The sequence below is a fragment of the Heloderma suspectum genome, chromosome 5, assembly GCF_057233095.1.
Source record: "Heloderma suspectum isolate Gila_16-S chromosome 5, 16-S_ref, whole genome shotgun sequence".
In the NCBI taxonomy this organism is placed as follows: domain Eukaryota; kingdom Metazoa; phylum Chordata; class Lepidosauria; order Squamata; family Helodermatidae; genus Heloderma; species Heloderma suspectum.
The window spans coordinates 112753960-112775363 of record NC_139462.1 but is presented as its reverse complement, the minus strand read 5'-3'; the positions used below and the strand labels follow the sequence as shown (position 1 = coordinate 112775363).

The 21404-nt window shown below is 44.1% G+C and overlaps 1 protein-coding gene across 2 annotated transcripts in view; it reads left to right on the top strand.

Annotated features, from left to right (window-relative positions):
- Positions 1-3091: 3091 nt before the first annotated feature.
- LOC146344273 (uncharacterized) overlaps positions 3092-21404 on the top strand; it is a 30643-nt gene continuing 12330 nt past the window's right edge. Inside the window, exons 1-6 of one of the 2 annotated variants that reach the window (XM_084860343.1) lie at positions 3092-3118; positions 3300-3474; positions 4981-5108; positions 5804-5872; positions 6747-6805; positions 9354-9469. In XM_084860343.1, coding sequence (XP_084716469.1) covers positions 5086-5108; positions 5804-5872; positions 6747-6805; positions 9354-9469 — 267 coding nt within the window. In that variant the 5' untranslated portion in view covers positions 3092-3118; positions 3300-3474; positions 4981-5085. Of the gene's footprint in view, positions 3119-3213; positions 3475-4980; positions 5109-5803; positions 5873-6746; positions 6806-9353; positions 9664-21404 lie in introns of those variants that run through there. The other variant, XM_084860342.1, reaches the window with a different exon arrangement.

The following is a 21404-nucleotide window of genomic DNA, read 5'->3' as shown; positions in this document are numbered from 1 at the left end:
GGGAAACCTCAGGCCAGACAGTCAAATCCGTAGATGGCCTTCCCCCTTGCCCTGGCCCCATTCTAAAAGGCTGAAATGCCTCTCCTGAGGCTGAGTTACCAGAATTAAGAGCTGCAAGCTACAATATGCTGGTATTTTTTGTATTTTGGGCCTATCCCTTTTGCTTTCAGCCTGCCCCCCATTGCCTTTAGTCCTACCCATCATTGGAATACGGCCCCTGAGAGCTTCTCCAATACTGAATTCAGCCCTTGGGCTGGAAGAGGTTCCCCATCCCTGGTATAAGTGAATGACTTCTGTTCATACTTAGGAGAAAAATAAAGCACTGAACTTGGGGAAAAATATTGTAGTGTTGACAAAACCTGCCTACAGTCCCTGACAGTGTTTGGCCTCCACTGGCAGGGGCCCCAAGGGTGTGCAGTGTGCCCCTTTGTGTAAAGTTGGTCCTGCCTTTGCACACAACTCACCCTGTCATAATGACAGTAATTTTCATAGTATTACTATCATAAAAGTTCAGTAGAAGTCAGATTCTTCTAAGTATTCAACAGAGCGGTGTTTATTTTCTACACATGCCATCCAAAACCAATTCTAGACAAAGATTTTACGGTATTTTCTAATTGCACCTAAAACACTAGAGTTTATTTATGTACTATTAATATGCCGTTCTTCCCCCCCCCCCCAGAAAACCTCTAGAAATACATGTGCATTATCTGAGCTGAATACTAAGCAAAATTGATTTATGTGCAGAGAGTGGTGCTACAATGAATAACAAACAAATTCATTATGGCGGCATAAAAATATCAAACCAAATTACACCCAGTATTTTATTAAAGCTCACGGAGCTATCGAAAAAATAATGTAGGTTAATAGTCATTATTATTATTACTACATAAATAGTAGCGCTGTACGGAAAAATAAAAACTGCTCACGTTTTCATTCATTAGGCTTGCTTTAAAGCACTTGGAAGTTAGTGGAAACTGTTCCATTAATTTAAACAGGTTTCTGGCTCTACCTGGCCTTTACACAGTGGGTGCAATTCACGGCCATTCAAATCACACTATTTTAAAAATGTATCAGTGGGACCATTTAAAAAAAAATATCAAGGTGATTATGGATGAAGCCCATCATACTTTTTCAAAGATTAGTAGTTCATTTTTGAAAAATCAGAGAAAATAGACATATATTTCTAGTTCAAAGATAAATCCCAAAAGCTGCAGTCTAAACATAATCCTCATAATTAATAGGTAGTCCATCATGCTGGGTTTTCCCCTTTGAAGTCGAAGCAATACATTTATACTTGCTTTAAAAATAAAAAAGAGATAAATTTATGTTTTCCCGCTTGATATACAAGTATTTATGTGCAAAACATTAACTCATGTTGAACTACTTCAAATATGTTTTAGGAGGGAGCCAACATTACTTAAGAAATGCAAACCTAGTGCTAATTCAGAAAGTCACATGTAAACTGAGATGAAAATACTTTTAAGCACATCTGTAGAAGCGATACTGTCCAACACACAAAATGTCCACATGGCTCAAATATTGGCAGTGTCTGTTCACAGACGTACTAGAGGGAAGACCAGATTCTTTACAATATGAATAATTCTTTCCTCATTGCCTGATTGGAAAATGTGTTCAAGCACCATTGTGCCTGACTGAAGGGGAGGTATCCCACACCATCCCACCCAGTAACTCTCATAGTTGGTAGGTAATAGGGGTGTTCAAACAGACACCCTTCTTGCAGTGATAGAGGGGGAAGGTTCCTGGCCAGTCCCTAGGCCCCCTTATGCATTCCTTAAATATATGGGGTTGTCATCTGAATCCCCCAATGTTATTTCCTAACCAGAGTAATGGCAGAACTAAATATGTTAAACAATTCAAGGTTCTGGTCAGCTGCCCAAAGGGAAAGCTGCCCACCGTGTCTTATGATTCACCTTTCAGGCCTCTGCTGTGTCCAAGTAATTCCACCACATCTCCCACTCCCATTGTAGAGGCGCAAAGCATTACCCACCCTCAAAGGAGGCTGCCTGTTGCAGCTCTGCATGGATCATTATCTGCCAATTAGAATGCACACCCAGAAGAGTGACTCTCACAGAAACAGGAAATGGGCTCCACAGTGATTGGGTAACCCACACGCTTGCACATCTTAAAAGGTAAATGTTTTTTAAGCATGCCTACAACTGTAATTCAGAAAAAAAAAACCACTCTTGTGCCTTGGGGTCAGAAATTTGGGGAATACTGATTTAAAGAATGGTGCAGAAAAAGATGCTGAAGTTCTGTTATTCTTTCTGGAAGTACTGCTCTGCCTCACAGTGGAAAATATATACTATGAAGCAGGGAAATTATTTTGAATGGGGGTTCCCCTCCTGTGGTTCAGACATGTGATTATTCTTTAGAAAAGGCTATTTTTTTGCCCAACTCAGTTGTTCTACACAATGGGTGACCATTACTATAAACCAAAAAATGGGCTCGTGTGTATTAAATATGTATGCCAAAGGTACAAATCCATTTGATATTTATGATGATGGTGGTGGTGGTGGACTATATGTCACAATAAGCTTCCCCAAACAAAAATCCAGATATAAGATACGAAAAAGAAGAAAGGCTGCATACAGAGGAAGAATTAAGGGTGCAATCCTATGCACGCTTATACAGAAAAAAAGTCCGACAATTCCAGCATTCCCCAGCTAGCATTCCCCAGCCCACTTTTTTTTCTGTCTAAATGTGTATAGGATTGTGCCCTAAAGGGGAACGGTAATGGAGTGCAGGAGAGAGATAAAGTGTAGCAGCTGAAGGATCAGGTAATACATGGAGTCAAGGCTTTAAAAGATGGAGAAAATCTTGTCATATGCAGTGAATGTCATATGCATTTGCAGATCTTGTACACAAATCCCTTTCCTTAAAAAAAAAAAAAAGTATGACCCACCTGTACGGATTACACTGATATAGCTACTTTGGTGGATAAAAAGTAGCCACAGCGGATGTGTTCCTTCACTTTAATCATGAATATAGCAATATTTATTCATTTCATTTCATTTCTATACCAGCCAATAGCCGAAGCTCCATAGCAATGAGCAGCCCTTTAGGCCTTGCTGAAAAGGTTGCCACTGAAATTAAAATGGTGTGCCTGTTATGTGGAGCTCGTGTTTGGAGGCTTAAACCTCTTTATATGAAGAGCTTTGGTGCATTTGGGGGTGGGGGTTGGAAGGGCAGTCTGTAATCAGATTGAACTGTGGCTGCTCAGTGTTAGGATTTAAATCCTCCATGGAGTTTTCTTTCTTGCCTCTCAATCTTAAATCTAGGCTGCCTACGAGATCTAGCCCTGCAAATGTAAACTTACGAGGCAAGCTTCTGAGAATGGTTTGAAGCATATGAAAATGTGTCACAATTCCCTGGAGGGGAGGACCAGAACATCTCAGAGCCTCTTTCCCAGCACAAAACAGAAGGAATTGGAAGTTGGTACCTGAATTGAATGTGGTGAGTGACATGGAAGTGTATGATAGGTTTGGTGTGTGTTTTAATGCAACTGCTTATTATACTTTTAATTTGCAGATTATTGACTGTATCGTATGTAAGGGTTTTGGACAAGCAGATAAGGGTGCGTATGCCAGGCATCTGAAATAATTCCACGTTAAAACACACACACAGAAATGATGGACGGCTAGGTCTCTTAATTACACTGCTATTATTATAGAAAGGGCAAGCAATGTAGGGCTACTTCATGCCCATTCAGCGCTGGCTACGTTCTCATAAAACAAAATACCACAGCTAATTCTGTGGTGGAAAAGAAATTAAAACTCTAAGTGGTGCTGTGAACACATGGAGTGAGTGCTAGAGCCGTCAGCTTTTCAGTCAATGGGATTTTAACCTTTTTTAGCAGTAGGCTGTTCAGGAAACAAATGCCACCTTTGCCTCCTGCCCTTTTTTTTTTTTTAAGAGGGATGTATATTTTACAGCACCTGCTTTCATGAAAGCCCTCACGTCCTGCAGAAGCCCATCTCCTTCTTTAGGCGTGACTCTGGGCCTACTGAAAGTAACAGTAATGACACCTCCCTTGATTTCGTGAAGAATAGTGTGGGACTGCTTATATGTGCCTTGTGGCCAAAGGCCATAAGATCAACATTTCACAAAGGAGAGCTGCAGAGCAGCAGTGTTTATGTCCAATATATTGAGATAAGGGATATCTTTTAATGATATCTTGATTACTATTGTAATATTTTTTAAAGTTTAGCTAGCTATAATTTTCTGTAGTACAACATTTTCAGCATTTAAGATTTCCAAAACATGTTTAATTGTTTTTATATGCATATCCACCTTTTACGTAGTGCTCCATGGGGGCTCCAGTCCAGATTGCTGATCGGGTCTACACTTGCTTAGCTTCAATAAAAGTACACCACTTGTGTTTCTCAGAATATTCACCTGCTGTTTCCAGACTGTTCACTGGGCCCTTCAAAACCCTTACAATGCTTGGCTTTGTATTAAAATACCAAAGAGGGTATCCAGTAAAAGAACATTGTGATTACATTCCATTGAAAGCAATGAAATGGGATTGGGGCTGAAAAGACCAGGGAAAACCATGGGTGTTTGGAAGCTAAGTTGTAAACAAGCACAGTCGAGCTTGTGAGACTAGAATGTGTCTACTGCTTACATTGCATAGAACCTAAGTGGGCATCTTAACATGCCATTTCTATGTTTTGCTGCATGAGTGAATTTGCAAGTGCCTGAACTCCTCTCTTAAACTGAAGGGTTTGTATTTTATTTTACTGTAATAGTTGCACAGTGTTAAGCAAAGTTTGTTCCACACTTCAGTCTCCTGTGGCATCATTTTACAACATTTTCAGCAGCAAATATTATATCTGCACTCTGGCAATAGTTGTCTTCACCTTGTTTTGCTAAGGCCCACAGGATTACTGGAATGCCTGGAACTTGGTACAATGAATGTCAGCTTCGTGTTTGACTTGGTTTGTTTACTTATTTTTTTAGGGAGTGAATGAAAAACAAAGCAAAAACACAAACCGATCTAGCCTTCTGCAAAAGTGTGGTGGTGGCAGTGGGGTCCTTTGTAGAAGCTATGGCGCTTGGTACCACATGATGGTGGCTGTTTCACACAGGTACATTATTTAGTGGCAAATAATGGCAAAACTCTGGCTGGATACCAGTCATGTAACCAACACAGGGAAAAAGAATGAGTTGCCTGCACAGTTATTAAAACAGTATAAAGAGAAAGGTTTGGTCTGCTGTAAAATATAGGTGTTTTCAAGACACATTTAAAACATGCCTGCAGAATTCCAGGTGACATCTTTGTGCAGGACAGCTTGAAAATGTAGCTATGGTGCCAGACTAATAATTCAGAAATCAGTATGTGTTCATTGCAAATTGCATCCATTTTCATGGCAATATTGTGCTACTTGAAGGAAAGTGAGGTGGGACTGGTGAAGGTTGAGCATTTGGGATTGGCACCGCAGCTTTAGTTTTCTTCAGTGCAAGAAGCCATCGGACCCCCTGGATTTACTGATACTTAGAATGTCCCATCATCAGAAAGCGACTGAACATGACCGTAAGTGTTTTCCACAGACATGCCTGTATAGCTGCTGCCCTCATCTGCCTAATGCTGCCAGTCACATCTTTGGCAGTGGGATTTGGCAACAGCTACATTGTCGAGGTAGTCTTTCCAGAAAAAGCAATTAAACTCAACGCTCCCTCCTTGGGGGGTATGCTCTGCTATCAATGTGGATCTATTAATTTATTATAGGATTTTCCTCCCATGCCACACATTGAACACCTGTTGGAAATGTTTCCCAAACAGGCCCATTCTGTTGCTGAAACTTCAACCAGCATTTCAGTCCAACCTGAGCCATGCTGACAGTATGTGCAGGTAAATAAACAACAACAACAAAGAACCGCTGGGGCTTCCCCTCAAATAGAGAGTTGCCATGAATATCTGTGATTTTCCACTCCTGAAACAAATAGGGTTTTTCTACACGAGGCTTAATGTTAATCTACTTTCAGTTTCATCGCAGAATTGAGATCGGAGCACTACACAAGAAGTGTTTCCTGCTTTTCCACTACATAACCTCTAGGTGGCATTGTGGTATAGCAGAATACCACAAATACACAAGAGGAAATCACACTTTCTTTTGCCTTTAGAAATAATATTCCATTTCCCCTGTTCTAAAAAAAAACTCAGGGAAAGTGCTATTTACAAACAGAAGCGAAAGTGGAGGGTCATGACATCATCTAAAGAACTGATAAACAACATGAGTAGGGAATGACAAGCGCCCAACAAATGCTTCATGTAGAAAAGCTTATATTCAGTGTTGCAGATAAGTGTCCTGAACAGGGAGCAGGTTTACAAATTTTCGTTGGATCCACCAGAAAGGCAGTGGCAACTGATCCAGTAGGATCCCCAACAAGAATTGAGATCTGTATCATACCTATGTCTTTGAATGGGGAACAACTGATGCAGAATTAAGACTATAGCAGATATTAAACACATGCGTGCACAACAGTGTTCTACAGCCACTTTACAAAAGTCACATATCTATTCTTATGGATAAATGTCTCAAACATACCATTCCAGCATATTAGAAGGTTGAAATTTCAGCAAGCAAATAGCTTGACAGTTTTTGCAAATCTGCAAAAAAGGATCGGCAGCCTTTGCACATTCTTGCTCGAATATATAGTTCTGAAATGTTTTGCTTTGAATTTCTGAGTTATATGTAACTTACAGTCTTTTTTCCTTTTTTCAGAGGTCTCATTCTGACAAAGGTAGTAAACCAAGGGAGGGCTGTACCCCCTCAGATTACAGGTGGGGTTCTTTTCTATTCCAATTTTTCTCTCCATATATCAGGATGAAGGGGTCTATCCTATCCTTCTGCCAGACATGCTAATTTTCTAAGTGCAGGGAATTTGTTGTTTGTTTAGAGGAGCATTCCATCATGTGAGCCTCCACGTGAGTAGAGAACTAGGCCATGTACAGCCTAAACCATAAAATACAACACAATAAAATGTATAATAATCAAATAAAACCTAGGAGCACTGCAAAGATTTAAAATACGGTAACAGATTTAAAACAACAGAAACTGAAAGACCAAAACACCTGGGAAAATAAGGGACTCTTCACCTGGCACCAAAAAGAGCACAACATAGGCACCAGGCGAGCCTCTCTAGGAAGCTCATTTCTACAGCAACTGCAAAGACAACAGTTGCATACTCCATACCTATAACTGCCTAGTTATAAATCGGAGCTGGACCATGGAAAGACGCCACACACACAACGGGATGCCACAACAGAAAAGGCCCTCTTCTTAGTAGCCACCCACCTCACTTCCTTTGCTAGGGGCTCCTAGAGAAGGACCGCTGGAGATGATCTTAGGGTCTGGCAGGTATATATGAGAGGGGATGATGCTTCAGGTAACCTGGCCCCAAGGCATTTAGGGCTTTGAATGTTAATACCAGCACTTTGAATCGGGCCTGGACATGGACAGGCAGTCAGTGCAGATGGAAAAGTACTGGCATAACATGATCATGTTGGCCAGTCCTTGTTAAGAATCTCAGTGCCCTATTTTGGACCAGCTGAAGTTTCCAGACCGTTTTCAAAGGCAGCCCCACTATAATGCATTGCAATAATCCAGAAGAGAGGTTACCAGAGCATGGATAACTGTAGCTAGGTTATCTCTGTCCATGGGACATAGCTGGTATATCAGCCTATGCTCCATGCCACCAAGTTCACCTGTGCCTCTAGTGAGAATGCTGGATCCAAGAAGACGATCTTAATTCTTTAGGGGAAGTGCTGCCCCCTCTGGAACAGGTTGAACATCACTGAGCTGGGCAGACAAACCACCCACTAACTCTGTCTTGTCTGGATTGGGTATCAGTTTATTGGCCCTCGTTCAGTCCATTACTGCAGCCAGGCTCTGGTTCAGAACACCCACTGCATCACCTGGATTTGATGAAAAGGAGAAACAGAGCTGGGAGTCATCCGCATATTGGTGACACCTAAGTCCATATCTCCGGAGGTGTCCAGAACTGCATGCAACTGCCCCATGTTGTGCATCACTAAACTGCAGGTGGCAGCTTGCCAGCAAAGAATCTTCCCAACCTGGACTGACTCTGCCCACCCAGGATGGCTATTGGATCCTTCTGGGCAGGAAGGAGTATAAAGCTCTTCCTGTGGCAGATGAACCTTGCTTGAGCAATGAGGTCTACCTGGTTTTCCCTCCAATGCAGATTGCTCCCAGTTCCTAACGTCTCTCCAGACCATTCTCTCCATGGTCCAGCTCTGATAACAAGGCAGTTATACGTATGGAGTATGCAAGTGTTGTCTTTGCAGTTGCTGTAGAAAGTGTACTGTGCTACATGCAGGGTAACAATAATAGAAAGATGCCTCCAAACTTTCAAACACCGTGTCTTATCAGTACTGGACATACATCTTTTTTTTCTTGCAAAGTTTGTGCTATGAAATTGGTTGTCACACAAATTTGCTTACATCTTGTTAAATTAAAAAAAACAAAACCCCATTATATTATATTATTATTTTATGTCCAATGTTAATGTTCCTTAAAGATAGAGCAAACTTGCTACACTAGAATGTCATGCATCTCTTTCTGTGTTTAGCACAAGGGAATTCTCACTATGTAGTTTTCATTCCTACATAGTGGAATCCCTCCCATTCCATATCCAAAAGCTGACTGGACAAGCAGTTGCATATTTCTTCAATGCTGGTGATGTGACAGCATCCACCACCCTATGGAAAGCAGCAGGGGGCAGAGGGCAGGCCACTTGACATACAGCTCTTTTCTTCAATGAGTTTAAAGACGAAGAATCAGAGAGCCATCCAGCACCTAATCTGAGCTATGGTCCATCTCAGCTCATGTGAAACATTGTTTGTGAACATGTGCAGATGGGATTTATCTCACCGATGAGTAAACAAGTCTGTGTTCCCACACAGGCACAGGGTTAGGTGAGAGGCATCCACTCACCAGTGGCATTGACCACAGGACCTGACTTCCAAGCAGGCTTGAGTTCCACCTACTTGGGCATGGAGGAAAGTGCATGGAAGGGAAAGGGTGGCATGCAGGAAGAGGGAACATAGATAAACAGACCAGGATTTTATTTGTGCCAGATTGCAGCCCAGAACCTGTTTAATGTTGAAGTTCAACAGTAGAGTTAGTGAAATAACAGGGACAGTGCCTTTGAGTATCTGCAAAGTGCATTTTTCTTCATTAATGACTGCTCACATAGCAAGGGGTAGGGATGGAGGTTTCTGTGGGGAAGGACACTTGAGCTTAAGGCTGAATTTGTGACAAGCTCATCAAGCCTTAACCTAGAGCTTTTGTTTGTTTCTGTGCCACCAGACAATGACCATGTGAAGCTGTTTCCGACCACGTGCAGAGTGTCTTGGCCACTAACCCCATCAGGGGCAAGGGCAGTGGGCTTCCACAGCAGAGGGCAAGGCTTCACAAGTTTCAGGGTAACTGCGCTACTAAGACTGCTCCTAGAAGAATGTCCTCCAGGACAAGATGGAGAGGCCAGCACTTTAAACACAGAACCTTTTTACATGAGGCTGTTAATCAGCTGCATCTACTTTCAGTTTCATTGCAGAATTGAAATCCAAGCACTACACAAGGAGCCTTTCCTGCTGCATAACCTCTAGGTGGCACTGTAGTATAGCAGAATAGCACAAATGCACAAGAGGAAATTGCACTATCTTTCACTTTCACTATTAAATGCTGTATTTTTCCTGCTCTAAAAAAGCTCGCCAAAAGTGCTGGTTAGACACAGAAGTGAAACTGGAGGATCACGATATCACTTAAAGTGCCTGTATACAACCATGAGCAGGGAATGATGAAGATGTGATAATTGCCTTGTGTAGAAAAGCCCACATACTCCCTGCAGCCCTTGGGCAGAATCCAATGCTGCCCTTGTGCACGTGGCTGGCCCCACCAATTCCAGTCCGCAAGTGGCTCCTGCTGCTTGCACAACAGAGACCTGGTGCTTCCAGAGGCAAGCTGAAGCAAGCAGAAACAGTTGTTTCTGGGAGGGGACAGGTTGGCGGAGCTCACATAAGGGAGCTCCGCCGACCTGCCCCATTCTAGATACGAGCGTTTCTGCTCGTTTGGGGGCTCACCTCCGGAAGCACTACATTGTCATTCCACAAGCAGTAGGGGCTGCTTGCGGACAGGAAGTGGTGGGGCTGGCTGCATGCAGACCACAACTGGCGGCCAGCTCCACTAGTGGATGGGCAGTATTGGATTCTGCCCATTGTCTCCCTATGCTTTTCTGCCTATCCTTCAACAGGCTTCTATGTTATCCCCACACGTTCGGGGATCTTGAAGTGCACACACATTCTTTCTGCCACACACATTCTCTTCTAAGGAGAATATTCCATTATATGTTGTTCAGTTGTTCAGTCATGTCCAACTCTTCGTGACCCCATGGACCATCGCACACCAGGCCTTCCTGTCCTCCGCTCTCTCCCGGAGTGTGCTCAAGTTCATATTCATTGCATCGGTGATGCTATCAAGCCATCTCATCCTCTGCTGTCCCCTTCTCCTTTTGCCTCCAATCTTTCCCAGCATCAGGGTCTTTTCCAGTGACTTTTCTCTTCGCATTAGGTGGCCAAAATATTTGAGCTTCAGCTTCAGTATCTGTCCTTCCAATGAGCAGTCAAGGTTGATTTCCTTTAGAAAAGAGGCTCTTTAGATCCTCTTCACTTTCTGCCATTAGGATGGTATCGTCATCTCTTTAAGAATTTGCCAGAGTTTTAGGGATGTCAGAGAATTTCTCCACGAATCTTGGGGAGGCCGAATGCCAGCGCATTCAGCCCCCCGAAATTGGTGGAGAAACGGTCTGCCCCCCCGCCCCCCCCGGATGGGACTTACCTTGCTCGATTGTCCCTGGCAGTGGCGGCTCTGGTGGCGGTTTGGCGGCGGCAGCCGGTCTTCCAACTGGCTGCCGCCACCACCATTTCCAAGTAAAAAAAAAACAAAAACAAAAAAAGTGATAGGCTACGTAAAGATTTACGTAGCCTATCATGGCTAGATTTTAAAAAAACACCGTGATAGGCTACGTAAATGTTTATGTAGCCTATCACGGCTGACTTTGAAAAAAAAAAAAGGCGTACGCAAATAGCGTTGCCCTTATTTTCGCCATAGTCTACGTAAATGTTTATGTAGACTACACGTGCCAAAATAAGGAACACAAATGGCAGCGCCCATGGGCGCCGCCATTTGCGTACACCTTTTTTTTTTTTTCAGAGTCAGCCGTGATAGACTATGTAAACATTTACGTAGCCTATCACGGCTGACTGCAGGAATGCAAAGGCGGCGGCTACGGCCGCGGCCATTTGCGTCCCGGCAGGAGACAAAGTTTCACGGCCAGAGGGATGGGGCGCCTCCCCCCCGGCCAGAATTTTGGCGGGGAGGGACAGGGCACCTCCCCCCCGGCCAGAATTTCGGCGGGGAGGGACAGGGCACCTCCCCCCCGGCCAGAATTTCGGCGGGGAGGGACGGGGCGCCTCCCCACCAGCCAGAATTTCGGAGGGAGGGACAGAGTGCCTCCCCCCCACCGTGAAGCAAGCGTCGGGATCAGGTAAGGGGCTTTCGTCCATCCCTACAGAGTTTGTTGTGATCCACACAATCAAAGACTTTAGCGTAGTCAATGAAGCAGAAATAGACTTTTTCTGGAATTTTCTTGCTTTCTCCATGATCCAGCAAATGTTGGCGATTTGATCTCTAGTTCCTTTGCCTCTTTGAAACGAAACCCAGCTTGCACTTCCGGTAGTTCTCGGTTCACACATACTGCTGAAGCCTAGCTTGTAGGATTTTGAGCATCACCTTGCTGGCATGTGAAATGAGTGCAATTGTACGGTAGTTTGAACACTCTTTGGCGTTGCCCTTCTTTGGAATTGGAATGTAAACTGACCTTTTCCAGTTTTGTGGCCACTGTTGAGTGTTCCAAATTTGTTGGCATATTGAGTGCAGCACTTTAACAGCATCAACTTTTAGGATCTTAAATAGCTCAGCTGGAATACAGTCATCTCCGCTAGCTTTGTTGTTAGTAATGCTTCCTAAGGCCCACTTGACTTCACTCTCAAGGATATCTGGCTCAAGTTCAGTGACCGCACTATCATGGCTATCAGGGACATTCAGATCTTTCCTGTAGAGTTCTTCTGTGTATTCTTGCCACCTCTTCTTAATCTCACGTGCTTCTGTTAGGGTCCTGCCTTCTTTGTCCTTTATCATGCCCGTCTTTGCACAAAACCTTCCCTTGAGATCTCTGATTTTCTTGAAAAGATCTCTTGTCTTTCCCATTCTATTGTTTTCCTCGGTTTCTTTGCATTGTTCATTTAAGAAGGCCTTCTTGTCTCTCCTTGCTATTCTCTGGAACTCTGCATTCAGTTGGATATATCCTCCCCTTTCTCCCTTGCTTTTCGCTTCCCTTCTTTCCTCAGCTACTTGTAAAGCCTCATCAGACAGCCACTTGGCTTTCTTGCATTTCTTTTTCTTTGGGATGGATTGAGTTGCTGCCTCCTGAACAATGTGACGGACCTCCATCCATAGTTCCTCAGGCACTCTGTCTATCAGGTCTAATCCCTGAAATCTATTCCTCACCTCCACTGTATATTCGGATATGATTTAGGTCATACCTGAATGGTTTAGTGGTTTTCCCTACGTTCTTCAATTTAAGCCGAAATTTTGCAAGAAGCAGCTCATGATCTGAGCCACAGTCAGCTCCAGGTCTTGTTTTTACTGACTGTATGGAGCTTCTCCATCTTTGGCTGCAAGGTACATAATCAATCTGATTTCGATATTGACCATCTGGTGATGTCCATGTGTAGAGTTGTCTCTTGTGCTGTTGGAAAAGCGTGTTTGCTATGATCAGTGTGTTCTCTTGGCAAAACTCTATTAGCCTTTGTCCTGCTTCATTTTGTACACCAAGGCCATGCTTGCCTGTTATCCCGGTTATTTCTTGACTTCCTTCTTTGGCATTCCAATTTGAGGTGCACGAAAGTTACTTACCTGGTCTCGCAGCTTGCTTCGCGGTGGGGGGGAGGTGCTTCGCTGCTCCCCCCAAAGTTCAGGCCGGGGGGGGAGGCTTCCCTCCTCGCCCGGCTGAAATTCAGGCCGGGGGGGAGGCTTCCCGCCTCGCCCGGCCGAAATTCAGGCTGGGGAGAAGCGCCCTGTCTCCCCGGCCGCGAACTTCAAAAGAAAAGTAAAACAAAAAAAAACGCCCCTGTGATAGGCTACGTAACGATTAACATAGCCTATCATGGCTAGATCTGCAAAGTCAGCCGTGATAGGCTACGTTAATCGTCACGTAGCCTATCACGGCTGACTTTGCAAATCTAGCCGTGATAGGCTACGTTAATCGTTACGTAGCCTATCACAGGGGCGTTTTTTTTTTTTTTTTACTTTGCTTGTAATGGCGGCGGCGGCAGCCGGTCGAAAGACCGGCTGCCGCCCCCGCCCCTGATGAAGGCCTGCCAAACCGCCGCCGGGACCCGCCGCCGGGAGGGACATTCATGAAAGGTAAGTCCCATCCCGGGGGGGGCGGAGAATTTCTCCCCGAACAACCTTCGGAGGACCGAATGCGTTGGCGCTCGGCCCCCCGAAGTTTCGGGGAGAAATTCTCCCCCATCCCTAAGTCCAATCCCTTATGATGAAATGGACATGTTTTTTGGGTGTTAGTTCTAGAAGGTGTTGTAGGTCTTCATAGAACCGATCAACCTCAGCTTCTTCGGCCTCAGTGGTTGGGGCATAGACTTGAATTACTGTGATGTTGAATGGTTTGCCTTGGATTCGTACTGAGATCATTCTATCGTTTTTAAGATTGTACCCCAGTACTGCTTTTCCCACCCTTTTATTGACTATGAGTGCTACTCCATTTCTTCTAAGGGATTCTTGCCCACAGTAGTAGATATAATGGTCACCTGAATTAAATTCACCCATGCTTGTCCATTTTAGTTCGCTGATTCCCAAGATGTCGATGTTCAATCTTGCCATCTCATGTTTGACCACCTCCAGCTTACCTTGATTCATTGACCTTACATTCCAGGTTTCTAACCAATATTGTTCTTTACAGCATCGGATTTTCTTTTCACCACCAGACATATCCACAGCTGAGTATCCTTTTGGCTTTGGCCCAGCCGCTTCACTCTTTCTGGCGCTACTTGGAAATACCCTCTGCTCCTCCCCAGTAGTATATTGGACACCTTATATAGACCTGAGGGGCTCATCGTTGTGATACGTTCCATGGAGATTTCTTGGCAAGAATACTGGAGTGGGTTGCCATTTCCTTCTCCGGTGGACCACATTTAGTCAGAACTCTCTGCCATGACCTGTCCGTCTTGGGTGGCCCTGCACGACATAGCTTATGGCTTCACTGAGTTACGCAAGCCCCTTCGCCACAACAAGGCAGTGATCCATGAAGGGGATTCCATTATATAGTTTAGGCATTTTCAAAGAAAGCACACAACAGCATTGCAACTTCCTGGGCTTTAGATCCGTACCATCATGATTCTGTAGTCATTCTCTCTCCCCATCCTGGCTACTACTTATATTAATTTAACTGAAGGGCTGTTTAGTTTGCAGTCCATTTATTATAAATATTTTGTTTGCATGTAAGATTTACAGTGTTTATTAATCTATCACCCAACTCTCTAAAATATGATGGATTATGCTGCATAAAATGACATCCTTTATACACTTTAGGTGGTTTGGCAATTAACACTTCAAACCATCACTGCTATATTGAATCAAATGGTTTTTCTTTCCTTTTTTGCTATATATTTTTTTAAGTACTGGTCCAGGTCCCTGAAGACTTCTATTGAATATTAAAATGCATGATAAATCTAAACATGTAGACAGCATTATTCTATCAAGCTGTTTCAAAAGTCCTTTATTTGCAAAGTTACAAAACAAGAAAACAAAGAAAACAAAATATCTGATTAACGAAATAGTAGAAGCTGGAGCATGCCATTTTGTTCCTGCAAACCACATTGTATTCCTGAATACATTCACTGGAAGTCCCAAGGTCACATGTAACTGTAATCTTATGAACTTGCTAGACCTATTGATATGATTCAAAGCCAAGTGTGCAACATCTCAGTCTGCTACAGATAAGATTTTCGGTGCACACACAGATTCCCTCATGCACACAAGAGCATGCTTTTCTGTTGCTCATAGAAATGAAGTGCCTGGGTACGTAAAGGTCCAACTACACCATACTGCTGCTGAATAGTATGCAAATCCAAGTTTGGTGGTGTAGTGGACTCAGGGCTTGCAGGGTCGACACACTGGGACATTTTGGCTAGCAGGGATGATTACATCCTCTGCCACCCCTTCAGACGTCTGTGTTCCCTCTGGGATTAGCTGCAATGCCCACAGTAGTTTTCCCTGCAACAATATGGTGTTGTGAGTTATCTATGTTATAATGTAGGGTATTTTGGGGTGGCTTGGACTTGAATGCCCAACTAAGCCCCATTAGCTTTACAAAAGACCTGCTCCTGATGGAGATAAAAACTGCTAGAAGTAGCGTGTTGAAACTCCCGGCAAAGTGGGAAAACCTTGAGCTGGTGGCCTAATGCTCTTTACGGACATGTTGTGTCTCTCTCTTTCCCTTTTCATGCAAACTCAGGTCTCTCCACTCGAAGTCATTTTCTTCAGCACCGGGTTAAAACTGCCCTCTTCTCTCAGGCATTTGGCAGCATATAATGACTCTTTTTGATCAGGTCCTGCATTGTCTCTGGCTGATTATTTTCAATTGTTTTAGATATATGTTGTTGTTCTTGTATATGCTATCTGTTTTATTTCCTTATGTGAATGGTTTTTATACTTTCTATAATGTATTTTCTATAATGATTTTTAAGTCTTGTGAACAGCTCATAAGAGCTTCTGATATGGGGCGGTATAGAAATATAATAAATGAAATGAAATCCAACATACTAAACACTACGCTGACCTTTGCCATCATACTATTCTATGACTGTCAGCTGCCTGCTCTAGACTCGGTCTTGGCTGTTTTCAAGCAAATACAGGGAGCAATGCAATAGAATATTCAAGTTGGCAAGCAAATGGTCAAGCACACAGGTTCAGTCCAAGGAGGTTTAGGCTAAGACAGGAGTGGTCAAAATCCAGGCAGAGGTCAGAGCACAGTCACTCGGGCAGGCAATTAGGATGAGGCAGCAGCAGGAGTAGCCAAGGTAACAAGCAAGCGGTCACACAGTCAGGTATGTTAGGCAGTCCAGAAGCGGGGTCGTTAGGCAGTCTGGATGGTCCGTAAACAGAGCATCAATCAGAGGGCATGATTCCCGAGACAAGGTTAGGGATGTGCAAACCCACCCCCGCCCAGTATCAGGGGGTGCCTGCTGAAGCACCGCCCCCACTTGAGCTCCCCTAGACCTGCACTTGAGTCCCCATGAGCTCAGCAAGCCACCCACACTCACCCTGGGTCCCATCTGAAAGCGCTCACCATTTTGCTGAGGGTTGGGGTTTTTTTTTTTACAAAAAAGGAGCTAATTAAAACTGCACATATTTAAGTATGCACACATCCGGGCTGGGAAAGCTTGATCTACACAGTATTAGAGGCGTTGCAATATTAGAGGCAATGCCTCTAATACTGCGTAGATCAAGCTTTCCCAGCCCGGATGTTAGCATACTTAAATATGTGCAGTTTGAATTAGCTCCTTTTTTGTAAAAACACACACACACACACAAAACAAACTCGGCAAAATGGCAGGCACTCGCAGGCGGGCCTGGGTGAGTGTGGGGAGCATCTGGGAGGGCGTGAGCGGGGCTCAGTGAGGCCAGGGGCTCAGCAGGCACAGTCAGGGGGTTCAGGTGGGGGGGGACCCTGATGGACTCCCAGACCCAGTTGTGCATCTGCACTATCCCTAGACAAGGTACATGGCAGAGGCTGGATGTACCAAGTTGTTCCAACTCTGGCTGGGTTTCTAGTGAAGACTTTTAAGCCCAATGCCAGCTGCGCCACACACAGAGCTCAGCTGCAGTAATCAGATTCAGAGCTCCCTTCCAGAGCCCTACTCCTGAGGAGTCCCCTTCTCCTGAGGAGACCTTTTCTGGAGGTGACCACTCCTTCCCACAGGAGCCCTACTAGCCTGTTGCTTGAGGCAACGAAGCTCCAGGGGGTCAGGGGGTTGCTCAGCTTCTGCCTCAAGGGCAGGGTCGCTTTCTCCTGACAGGGATGGCCCTGCAACCACCTCCCCTAAGGGTTCAGGCTCCTGTGGGTCTGGTGGCAGCCCCTGATCTGGGGTGTCCTGGGCTTCTGTAGCTTCTAGATCCTCCTCTGAGGAAGACTCCTCCAGTTGGAGCATGACAGGTATTATGCTGTGTACTGCTGCTCTTTGGGGTATATGTGTGTGTGTATGCACGCGCGTGCATGCACACATGCACATCTAGTTATAGTTCAACACAGCTGTTTGCATTTTTGCCTCTCCTTGCGGGTGAGGCTGTGGGGACTCTCAGGATGAGCACCTGCACTTCAAAATTTACCATTACATCATTTCCCCAGTTATTCCAATGGGCCTTATTTCCCTTCAGCTTGGGGCTTCTGTGTGTTCTTATGCATGCTATAGAAAAAAGGAGCCTGCACTGGAACATCAGAAGAGCCCTGTTGGATCAGATCAAGAGTCCCTCTAGTCCAGCATCCTGCTCCTAACAGTGGCCAGCCACATGCTTACAGGAAGGCCACAAGCACAGCTCGAAGGCAATGTCCTTCTCCTGCAGTTTGTCCCCCCAGCAACTGTTATTTAGAGGTACGTTGCCTCTGAACATGGAGGTTCATATATGGATGTGGTACGCAGTATTTTGCCCTGTCCAACAGCCGGCATTGGACACGTGTAGCTCCAATTAAGTCACTGGTGATAGTGCTGACCATCTCTTTAGGAGGCAGGAGAATAGGGCTGGATTCATCTCCCTTCCCCTGCTGCAGCCATTCCCCCTAAAGAGATGGTCGGCTGTATCTATGATGATCTGACTGAGGCTACCCGTTCAAAGCCCAAGCTACTTGTACTTACTGAACGCAAGAGGATTGGGGTAAGTGTATTTAGGATCAGGCCATGATCTGGCAATAAATTTCACTGTAATTGATGAGACATAGAACCAGTTCCCATACTGAAATTAGCAGGGATTGACTCTTAAGTGCGTGGGCTCATGAACAGTGTCTAGTTCTCACTGAAGGGTTTAGACTCATACGTGAGAGCTGCACCACTTCAGACTGCAGGGAAAGACTCAAATGGCTGGATGTACCTCTAAACAGTTTTTTTTTTTTTAAATCCCTATGCACATCAAACCAGCCTCTCAGGGGTCAGACTAGGCTTTACCCTTCCCCCTGACTTGCCAATGTTCAATGTACCGGGGGGGGGGGGGTGGGGAGGAATATGAAAGAAGGAATTCCATGTACGGGGTAGGGGGGTATATGAATGAAGGCATTCCATTATGCAAGGTTCACCTTCAATCTGCACCTTACTGAGAGCTAGGCCTAAGGAGTTTATGAAGAACATCAGTTTCAATAGGGCTTTGCTTGATATACTGCAACTATGAAATCAACAGCAGCTATGGAATGCCTCACAGTACACTTTTCAAGCATGCACAGTGGCTCCTTCAATTACAGAAGTGGTAAAAGACTGAGTCCCAGCAACAAAACAACATGTATCATTAGATCTCATCGCTGACATCATGCAAGGTACACTTATATTGCAGCAGCCAACAATAACACAACTGGAATACAAGTGAGAATTAATGCTACCAATTTCCTGTCATTGTTTCCATGTTATATTCATATAGGGCTGCATTTTCTAAACTTGGTTCAGTGGTAATGCTTACCATGCCTGATATAAGTGGCAAATATCTTGGTTCTTATTTAAATAATTCAAGTATGCTAATGTCATTTTTTAATGGACCATTTAAAACATCTTACTCAGATCCTGACCATTTTACTTAGCTATCTAAACATTTTAGTGTAGCATATTTTCACACTAAAAAGCCCTGAATGTCAGTTTCAAATGATACTTTCCACTGTGTTCCTTATTATAAATGTTACCAAGACAAAGGCAAACCCAAAAATCAATTTTTAATATATTTCTTCCTACCACAGGGCACCAGAAACCTTAATGGTTTCTGCATCTACATAATGCCATTTTGCTCTTCCAAAATGTGCCTTAAAAGATGGGGAGGAGGGGGAGGGATTAAAGCAAAGTTATACACATTAAGCACTTTCAAATGTGCCTCAAGTGCGTGTGACACAATACAAGCAACTGTTTCATTATTCTCCATTTATCATAACTTTTATGTAATCATCTAACTACTTATTTGCAAACAGCTGCACATCCCAAACTGTTAGGTGTCTTCTTCAAGAACAAAAAAATCACCTTGCTGATCAGGCCAAGGTTCTGTCTAGTTCAGCATCCTGTTCCAGCAGTGGACAGCCAGAAGCCTCTGGGCTAGCTACAAGCAGGATATTAAGGTGATGGCTACTCTCTGTTGTTTATCCCTAGAAGTCTGTTAGGATTCTGCTAAGGCCAGAGTTTAAGACAGAAGGAGAAATGAAATAACCTTTTGAAGCTCCTCTTATTTTTCTAACCACTATTTATTTTCATTTCTATACTGCCCAATAGCCAAAGCTCTCTGGGCGGTTCAGAAAAATTAAAACCAAAAAGCATAGGATAAAACAATATCAAATATAAAAGCATTAAAACCACAATATAACAATACAACAAGAATAACCTGGCAGCAATGCAGAGATTTAAAATACAGATTTAAAATACCAAAGCTAAAAGACTAGGAAGCTAAAATGCCTGGGAGAATAAAAAGGTCTTCACCTGGCGCCAGAAGGAATACAACATAGGTGCCAAGTGAAGGATGGAGAAGGACCCCTGAGGATGATCTTAGGGTCCAGGCAGGCACATATGGGAGGAGGCAATCCTTCAGATAACCTGGCCCCAAGCTGTTAAGGGCTGTGAATGTTAATATCAGCAATTTGAATCGGGCCCAGAAATGGACTGGAGGCCAGCGCAGCTGGAAAAGTACTGGCGTAATGTGATCTTGTTGGCCAGTCCCTGTTAACAATCTTGCTGCCTTATTTTGGACTAGCTGAAGTTTCCAGACAATTTTCAAAGGCAGCCCCACGTATAATGCATTTCATCCAAAGAAAGTATTTTGAATATTGGTTTCATGTGACTTGTATTAATGGTGTGAGGCACTTCATAGGCTGGTTACATTGTATATTGGGATGAAGAAGCATATCATTTTTATTTCTTATAATTACATATTGTCTGGGCTCAGACAAGATGATAACCAGCACACAAGCGTTGAGTATGGGTTTGTTACAGGTGACTTTGTTACAGGCCTGGGGCCATTATAGTGGGTTATTGTGTTGTCTGAACCCAGCCGTTGTTGTTGTTGTTGTTGTTATATATCTAGCTTTATAGACCTCAAGAAGACAGATCCCAAGGAACTTACAGTCTAAAATTTGGTATGGGAGAAACAACAGAGGAACAGGAGGGAAATGGAGGCAGGAGGAAAGAGTGAAGGGATCTCTAATTCTTTGGGTTATATATGCTTAGATTTGTTACATTTGCATCCTGTCCTTACTCAAAACAAGGGTGACACCTGTATGTCTCTGAGAGGAGGTCAGCCATCCAAATATGGACTAGGCCCAAACTTGCCTAGCTTCAAACATATGTGACTACGTTACTTGACTTTGAAGATTCTCTGAGCTTTTTCAAAAGTAGATAAAGTTATCCACTTTCATTATGGGGACATGAAGATTCCTTGAGATTATTTGAAATCACATATTGAAATGGTACATTATAATACCCCACAGCCACTTGCCTGGTAAACACGGGCAATTAAAGCCTAATTATGGTGCGTGCACATGCACACACACTGATTGAAAAGAAAGTGCATGAAAGCGCGTGCTGGCAAACTGAGGGGGTGGGGTGAAATTGCCTTCCCTCTTTGGATTTTGGGTGCATATTTTGGAGATGGGGCAACACTTGGCAGCACGACTGCAGTTTCCCTTGGGATAGTGGCTGCCATTTTTATTTTTTGGTAATCCCCCAGATGTGACATAGCATTGTTCCAAGCAGTATTCCTGGGGGGGGGGGCTGCCAGTGGGAAGAACCACCTCCCCTCCAGAATGCCACTCAGAAAGCCACCACTTCACCACATAGTGCCTTTGTGGCAGCTGCTGTCTGAAGTTCTGAACAGCCAGGATAGGGCTGATGAGTTTTGCGCCCCGCGCCTAAGCTGCCATCATGCCAGTCTTTGTGTCAGGTCCAGGCCTGGTCCATGGGCAGCCACAAACACCCTGCCCATTCCAGACCTGAATTGTGTATTGTCCAACCCAGAGTCCCTGCAGTCATTTGCTGGATTTGGAACTGTGGG